The sequence below is a fragment of the Trichechus manatus genome, unplaced genomic scaffold (genome assembly GCF_000243295.1).
Source record: "Trichechus manatus latirostris isolate Lorelei unplaced genomic scaffold, TriManLat1.0 scaffold00006, whole genome shotgun sequence".
Lineage (NCBI taxonomy): Eukaryota > Metazoa > Chordata > Mammalia > Sirenia > Trichechidae > Trichechus > Trichechus manatus.
Window position 1 is genome coordinate 9,989,171 of NW_004443942.1, and position 8,538 is coordinate 9,997,708.

An 8,538-nucleotide genomic window follows, 5' to 3' on the forward strand; every position below is an offset into this window, starting at 1 on the left:
TTGCCCCCAAGGGGTGCGCTTGAGTAGACTCCGAAATATAAGCCTCTTTCAGCTCCCAGACTTGACGTCCTTCTTCCCTCATCCCCACTCCCAACAACCCAGCACTAGGAGTAAAAGGATACCAGGTCCCAGGGCAAACACACTTCTTCTCCCTGTTCTTTGGGCAATGGAGATGGAATGACAGTATTGACAAACCTCTCTCCAAAGACCTGGTAGCACAACCAGGAGGGTGAAGAAGGCGGGCATGGATCCCAGGCCTGGAGAGGCCTGTAAAGGTCACTGAGTTCAGGGATGTTCAAACTTTTTTCAAGCAGCAGAAGTCTTGTAGCAAACAAAATCCCACTTGGAAGCCTGCTATGTAAGTGGCCTTTTACCACTATACTGTGTGTATTTTTTAATTACTGAAGAAGATGAAGCTGCAAGTCAAGTTTAACACTGTCAAAATTTGGTTTTAAAGTCTAGAAGTGACAAAATATTGAATACTTTTGGTAAGTTCAACCATATAACATTGACTTATTATAGTTATGACAGCCCTGAGGCAATTTTTATGGACACAAAACACAAAGAGCAAAGTTTCAATCATGTCTGTCTCAGCATCCAATTTATTTCTGTATTTTTTTTTTTTTTTTTTGCTTGCTCAAGTTTGGGGAAAATCTGAATGCATATGGATAAGTGGTTTAAAGAGTTCACCTGGAAATATCTGGGTACTTTTTCAATGAAGTGGATTTTTTCATTCATTCATTCAACAAACGTTTTTTGAGCGTCTAATGTGCTACCACCCACCTGTCAGTTTGTAAGACTGTGGTGGATTGCATGTTACTATGATGCTGGAAGCTATGTCAACAGTATTTCAAATACCAGCAGGGTCACCCATGGTGGACAGGTTTCAGCAGAGCTCTCAGACTAAGACTAAGAAAAAGATCTACTTCCAAAAACTAGTCAAAGAAAACCCTGTGGATCACAACAGAATATTGTCTGATATAGTGCTGGAAGACGAGCCCAGCAGGTTGGAAAGCATTAAAAATACACAGTGGGCGCAACAATGGGCTCAAGTATATCAATGATTGTGAAGATGGTGTAGGACTGGGCAATGATTCGCTTTGTTGTACATGGGGTCGCCATGAGTCGGAGCTGACTTGATGGCAACAAACAATAACTATGTGCCAGGTCTTCTATTGAGGCTTGAACAAGTAGGCAGAAATATTGGTTTCAATCTAAATCACTAACATAACAATTATTCACATTCTTCATCATGAATATAAGTCAGATGAAAAGACTCAAGCTTATAATAAGCACCAAATCTGTCTATAGTACAAACCAAAAATACCAAACCCGTTGCTGTCAGGTCAGTTCCGACTCATAGCAACCCTACAGTATATGCTATTACAATATTGCAGCAGGGCATGGATAGGAGTGTGCATCAGGCAGATGGGCCTGATCCTTATCAGGCAATTATTTGAACTCAGAGCATGTGTGTCTAGTCATCTATGTAACTGTCCAGTTTTGAAGCAATACAGCAATCCTCATTAATGACACATTTCAAGAAGTTCAAATATATGCGTAAAGATTCAAAGGACATGAGGTGATCTATTCATTCATTCAACATTTATCAAGTGCCTACTATGTGACATCTCCTAGGATGGTTTCTGGAAATGCCATAGTAAACAAAAAGTCCCTGCCTTCATGGAGCTACGTCAGTCAGTGAAGAAACTAAGAAAAAAGACAGTTAACATATGGCTGTCCTAAGAAGAAAATGAGCAGGGTGATGTGGCCCAACGTAAGGGATGTAGCTACCTTAGAGAGGATAGTCAGAGACATCTGAGGAGGCAGCATTTGAGTTGAGACCCAATATCTGAAAAGCAGCCAACCTTGGGAAGAGTTGGGAGGAGAATGCTATAAACTTAGAGCAGCCACTGAATTGTGCATGTAGAAATTGTTGAATTGGTGTATGTTCTACTGTATATATTCTCAACAATAACAAAAATAAAATAAACTATTAAAAAAACAACAAGTTAGAGCAGCAAACACAAGGCTCCAAGGCAGTACTGTGTCAGGCTAACAGAAATGAAGTTGGGGATGGTGGCTTAAAGGTGATGGTTGTTCCAGATGAAATTAGAGAAAGAGGCTGAGGCCAGATCATGCAGGGCCTTATAGGCCAGGGAAGGAGATGGGATTTTATTCTAGATGCAGTGAGAAGCTGTTGGAAAGTCTGGAGCAGGAGAGTGACATAATCCCATTTTTTAAAGTTTTTGAAAATTTATTCAGGTTTCTGTGTAGTGAATGGATTATACAGGGTAATAGTAGAATTGAGGAGAGCAGTCAGGTTATTGTGGTCATCCAGGCCAGAAGTGGTGATGGCTTAGTGCACGGTGGTGACAGTGGGGATGGAGAGAGGCAGACAGATCTGAGAGGTGTCTTAGAGGTAGGGTGGATGAGTCTTCCTCATGTCCAGACCTCCCCTCCTGAATGCCAGCCTCATAAATCCCCCTGCCTACTTGACATCTTTACCTGGATGTCGCACATGCATTTCAAATGCCCAAACATGGACTCTTGATCTGCCACTCCCAAACATGCTCCTCCCCAACCATATTCTTCCAGGAATCATCTTTGATGCCTCTCTTGCTCTTACTGTTCACATCCAGTCATGAATGAATTTGGTTGGCTAATCTTCAAAATACATCTGGAATTCAACCACTTTCACTGTCTCCACTGCTGCCACCCAGATTTAAGCCGCCATCACCACTCACTTGGATTACTGCAATAGCCTCCTACTTGGTCTCCTCACTTCTGCCCTTGTCCTTCAGTAATCAGCATGCTCTTGTTAAAATGTAAGGCAAATGGTGACATTATTTTCCTCTGTTCAAGCCCTCCAATGGCTTTTCATCTCAGAATACAATCCCTCTGTTTCCTTTCTGACCAAATCTCCTACCATTCTTCTCCTTGCTCACCATGCTCCAGACATTATCAGCCTCCTTGCTATACTTTAAACCTGCCACACACAGTCCTGCCTCAGGACCTTTGCACATGCTCTTCCCTCTATCTGGCCCCAGATATCTGCAGATAATCTGCTTCTGCCCTCCCTGCATTCAGTTCTCTGCTCAAATGTAGCTGGCCCAGAGAGGCTTTCCCTGACCACTCCATATAAATAGTAAACTTCATCACTCTTTATCCCCTTGCCTTGCTTTATTTTTCTTCATAAAACTTATAATCTCCTGGTATCATATACTTTCTTGCTTATTTCTTCATTGTCTGTCACCATGAGAGCAGGTTCTTGGTTTTGTTCATTGCCATATTCTCAACACCTAGGTCAGTACCTGGTACATAGTGGCTGCTCCATAAATATGTGTTGGATGAATAAATGAAGGAGATATTATGGAGAGAAGGGAGGTGTGCACAAGTGGCAGAGAATTGAAGAAGGCAGGGCCCCAAGAGAGGGGTTTGGTGGGAAGAAGGGACTTCCCAGGGCCCAGAAAGGCCAGCTAGGACAGCTTCCAGAAATTAGTCGCACAAGCACAAAAATCACCCTTGTCAAATTTCTGGACTCCAGGAGGGAAGACTCCTGCAGGAGTGTTTGGTCAAAGGAAGATATCTAGCCTGGGAAAGCCTAGGTGCTGAGAAGAAGGTGCGGACTGCAGATTCAGGAAGAGGCAGGGAGGCCTTATGGGGTTTGGGGGTGCTGAGGCTGGTGTGTGAGCCAGAGACCCCTGAGGTGGCTACCTCCTCCTTCTGTCCCCAGCCTCTCCTGCGGTCTTGCTGGGAAGCGACACAGCCAAGGCCTCTGCAAGACCTGAGCCCCAAGACTGCGTGGGCCCCTGACAGGATTTTGTGCCCCAGTCAATAGCTCTACACCTCTAAGGGCTTCCACCTCTTAAAGAGGTCTCTTTAGATTCTCAACACTACCACAATCACTCCAAGAGATCTCTATCATCATCCCCAAATTTACAAAGTGAGGAGGCTGAAGCTCAGGAAAGAGATGTGACTTCCACAAAATCACAGTCAGGAAACTGTGGAGTCTGGACTCCAACTTCGGTTCTTGGTTCACAAACTCCACCCTGAAAGCCAGACAAAGGCGGGGTCCGGGGTTCCCGGCCTTGGCGCAATGCACTTTCCTGGCGCCGCAGTGAGCGAGAGGCCAAGGCAAGCCCTGAACAGACGGAGTTGTCTTCTCAACTGAAGAGATATCTCAGCCTAGACCCCAGACCAAGGCACTGAACAGCGGGCTGCGGCAACGCACAGGTTGAAATGGGCGAGAGCCCGCTTCGCTCCCTCCCGGCAGGGGCAGCGTCCCGGTTTGGAGAAACTGGCACAAAAGTTTAACAGCCACCCGCGACTCCTGTATAGATGCGGGTAGATTGCTAAGCGTCTAGGGGAGATGGGCTGGGTCTGAGGCCCTCCGAGCGACTCCCGGGACAGGGACAGGCCAAAGGACACGACTGCTGCGTCCAGTTTGTCGCAGGCTCGCCCACTTACACTCTGAGTCTCAATGTTTCTCACTGGGCGCTTCTGCCCCTGTCTCTCAACCTTTTTGGGTGTATATCTCTCACTATCTCAGCTCTGAGTGTGCCTCTGCCCGTGGCCAATCCATCTCTCTCCAAATCTTTCCCAATCTGATTCCTGCCCCCGCCCTGCTTCTGTGTTCCCCACAAATCAGTGTACGGAGAGGAACACAAAGTTAGCACGGAGTTGAGCGCGCGGGGCCAGCGTTTCCCGCGGGCACAGGAGTCGGGTGCCAAAGAGGGTTGGAAAGGGTGCGCCTGGGAGCCAACTGCAGCCGCGTAGGGTTGCCACCCCTGCCTCCCTCCCCGCCTAGGGAGGGGCGGCAGAGAGTGCGCGATTGTCGCGGGGCGGGCGGGGGCGGGACGCTCTCTTGCCCCTAGACCACACTGGGGATCCCAAGCTCCGCCCAGCCCTGTTCCCATTGGCCTCGGGCGCCCCCGCCCCCAGCCACCGGCTCCAGCTCGCGGGCGCTTAGGCTACTACGGGATAAATAGCCCCGGCGCCTGGCGCGAAGCTTGGGGTGGGGGAGCCCCCGGGCGCTACTGCCGCTTTCCTTGAAGCACGTCAGGCCGGACTGGATAGGGCGGGGTGGAGGACAGTCAGGTTGACGTTCAGACCCCCAGCATTTTGCTATCGCGCGACCCGGGCTCCGGAGCCTCAGAAAGTTATACAGGCAACCCTTGCCGCTTGGGTTGGGCGAGACCAGGACTACACCGCCCCCCGCCGGGACATGGAGCTGCTGTCGCCTCCGCTGCGCGACGTAGACTTGACGGGCCCTGACGGCTCTCTCTGCTCTTTTGCCACAGCCGACGACTTCTATGATGACCCGTGTTTCGACTCGCCAGACCTGCGCTTCTTCGAGGACCTGGACCCGCGCCTCGTGCACGTGGGCGCGCTCCTAAAGCCGGAGGAGCACTCCCACTTCCCTGCGGCCGCGCACCCGACACCAGGCGCGCGCGAGGACGAGCATGTGCGCGCGCCCAGCGGGCACCACCAGGCGGGCCGCTGCCTACTGTGGGCCTGCAAGGCGTGCAAACGCAAGACCACCAACGCCGACCGCCGCAAGGCCGCCACCATGCGCGAGCGGCGGCGTCTGAGCAAAGTCAACGAGGCCTTTGAGACGCTCAAACGCTGCACGTCCAGCAACCCGAACCAGCGGCTGCCTAAGGTGGAGATCCTGCGCAACGCCATACGCTACATTGAGGGCCTGCAGGCGCTGCTGCGCGACCAAGACGCCGCGCCCCCTGGCGCCGCCGCAGCCTTCTATGCACCTGGCCCACTGCCCCCCGGCCGCGGAGGCGAGCACTACAGCGGCGACTCGGACGCGTCCAGCCCGCGCTCCAACTGCTCTGACGGCATGGTAAGGCCCGGACCTGGCACCAGAGGGGAAGTGAGGGCGGCGCTCGGGATATCTGGGACGCGTTTCCGAGGTCGGGGAGCTAGCCCTCCGGGGGCGTTGAGAAAGAATCCTTCCCAGGAGTGGAACTCCGGTGTCCTGGTCAGCTGTTACTGGAGTAGCGTAGTGCTTTGGGGGCGCGGGGGAAAGATGCGATCCGCTTGGTTGGAGGCGCTATTAGAACACTCCTGTGCCGACATGAAGATCTGCTTTTTCTCTATTTATCTCTATCTCCAAATAGTGGATTTGTGCCTAGGTGGCCGTCTGCTCTCGGTTTGGCCCGGCATGCTGCAGATCTCCAGTCCTGCCCTCCCTAGTCCCCAGCCAGGGCAGATCTGGTCCCGGAACTCGCGACTGAGAGTTGGGAAGCTGGGGAGGGGCGGCTATTGGGAGTGGCGCTTGGGCCCGTCACGGTGCTGCGGGCCTGATGGTCGCCCTCGCCGTTTGCAGATGGACTACAGCGGCCCCCCGAGCAGCGCCCGGCAGCGGAACTCCTACGACGGTGCGTACTACAGCGAGCCGCCCAGCGGTGCGTATCCCGACCTCGCCCTGCGCGCTCCTCCTTCCCACGCCCCTCTTCGAACTGTCTTGCTTCTATCTGGGAGTCCCCTCCCCTGACACACATGCGTCCTGGGAGATGGTGCAGGGAGTGAACTACTAAGCGTGTCGCCCTCCCTTCCGGCCCCCCACTCTTGCCGAATCGGCCCTGGACTCTGGCAGACCCTTAGTTTCTCGCCTGCCCCCAGCGCTGGGCCCTGGGGTAGGAGACGTGGCTCGCGGCTCCACCCTGCACACTAACCCACCTTTTCTCACACAGAAGCCAGGCCCGGGAAGAGCACGGCCGTGTCGAGCCTCGATTGCCTGTCCAGCATCGTGGAGCGCATCTCGACCGAAAGCCCCGCGGCGCCCGCGCTTCTGCTAACTGACGCGCCGCCGGGGTCGCCCCCCGGCCAGCCAGAGGCGGCCGCCCGAGGCGAAGGCGAGCTCAGCGCTCCCACCCCATCCCCCGACGGCGTCCCGCAGTGCCCTGCGGGCGCAAACCCCAACCGGATCTACCAGGTGCTCTGAGCGAGAGGGCGCCGCTGCCCCCCCCCCGAGGGATGGTGCCCCTAGGGTCCCTCGCCCCCAAAAGATTGAGCTTCAGTGCTAACCCCTTCCCCAAGCACGCTTGAAAAGCGACCCCTCCCAAGGTGGGAGAGGCGGGAGAACTGAAGCGCATTTCCGCCCCTCGGCCCCCCAGGACAAGGACACAGTCCTTTTTTTTCCAAGCAGCTCCCTTCCCTGAGCTCCGCTGCGATGGCGGTTTGGAGTTCTTGGTGGGCCAGAGTTGATCCTTGAAGTGTCAGGCACATTGTCCCTCTCACCCCAACCCCATGGCGGGGTGGTACCCGCGCAGACCTAAGCCTTCAACGCGTACGCCCGGGACCGCCCAGGACGTTCATGGGGGCGCGGTGTTTTCTTTCTGGAGCCCTAGCGACGTCCACTCTTTTCCAGCGCCCACGGGATGCGTTCCCGGCCCAAGTGTAACCGTAACCTCCCTCTTCCCCTCCTCCCACGTTCAGGACCACTTTTTGTAATACTTTTGTAATCTATTCCTGTAAATAAGAGTTGCTTTGCCGGAGCAAGGCCCCTAGGGCTGTATTTATCGCTGAGGCATGGTGTGCGGTGCGACAGGGACTTTGTTTATACCGCAGGCGGGCGGGCCGCGGCGCTCGCTCAGGTGTTTGAAATAAAGACGCTATTTATACGGCGGGGGTCTCGTGCTTTCCCTGGAGGTGGGGGCGGGATGTTGACCGGGAGGAATATCCGCAAGCTGGGCCAGCTGTCCCGCAGCGACCCCTGTAGGCGGCAAAAGGATTGCAAGAAGGAAGCCGCTGCCCGGGAAGTAAGGAGGGGGGCTACCTATGTCTCCAATACGTGGGAAGGGTCCTCTGACCTTGACAGCACCACACACAGGTCAATGGTTCTTATGTCAGTATGCACATTCGATTTATCTGAGAGGTTAAAAAAAATACCCATGCCTGACCCGACCCCTAGAGATTCTGATTTAATGTATCTAGGGCAGGGCCAGGTCATGGTATTTCTCAAAAGCTCCCCAGGTGATTCTGATGTGCATGCAAAGATGAGAATCAGGGCTCTTCGACACACAGAGTGGACCCAGATGTCGTGTCCAGAAGGACTACTGGAAGGTCATGGTCCCAGGTGCCACTCAGAGTCATCATCTGTACAGAGAGTGTGATCTAGGGCACACAGCACTATGAGGAACAAGCTAAATGAGTGTGAAGGGGCACTGTAAGTCATAAGGTACTTACAGGCTCTTAGTGATAGGTGTAACCACAAAGGGACAGCAGAGAAGGTGGGACAGGCACAGATGACTACCCAGCCAATAACCCAGCACTTAGAGGCTGCCAGCACTGTCTGGGATCTCATAAGACTGGAGTTCAGAGCCTGTGAGGAGAGGGCACACGTTAGCCAGCATTAGTCACAGGGCTGATCAAGTGCCCTCCCCAGGGCACAAAATCCCTGAGAGCAAAGGAGGGAGCCATTTATTTAGCCAGGGTGCTGGGGAGAGCTTCCTGGAGGAGGTGCCATTTGAACTGTCTTGAGAAACAAGAGTAGACAACACACTCACAGTGCCCGCAGAC

At 53.2% G+C, this 8,538-nt stretch overlaps 1 protein-coding gene across 1 annotated transcript; it reads left to right on the forward strand.

Moving 5' to 3' along the window:
• Nucleotides 1–5,015: 5,015 nt before the first annotated feature.
• Nucleotides 5,016–6,961, forward strand: MYOD1 (myogenic differentiation 1). The gene is made up of 3 exons (XM_004369686.1): nucleotides 5,016–5,857; nucleotides 6,344–6,422; nucleotides 6,711–6,961. The coding sequence occupies exons 1-3, from the start codon at nucleotides 5,228–5,230 to the stop codon at nucleotides 6,959–6,961; spliced, it is 960 nt and encodes a 319-aa protein (XP_004369743.1). The 5' UTR covers nucleotides 5,016–5,227.
• The last annotated feature ends 1,577 nt before the right edge of the window (nucleotides 6,962–8,538 follow it).

Excerpts from the sequence above, each read along its gene's own strand:
- MYOD1 (XM_004369686.1), top strand. The coding sequence starts at position 5,228 with ATGGAGCTGCTGTCGCCTCCGCTGCGCGACGTAGACTTGACGGGCCCT. Across the intron at positions 5,858-6,343 it reads CCAACTGCTCTGACGGCATG|ATGGACTACAGCGGCCCCCC; the intron begins GTAAGGCCCGGA and ends CGCCGTTTGCAG. Across the intron at positions 6,423-6,710 it reads CTACAGCGAGCCGCCCAGCG|AAGCCAGGCCCGGGAAGAGC; the intron begins GTGCGTATCCCG and ends TTTCTCACACAG.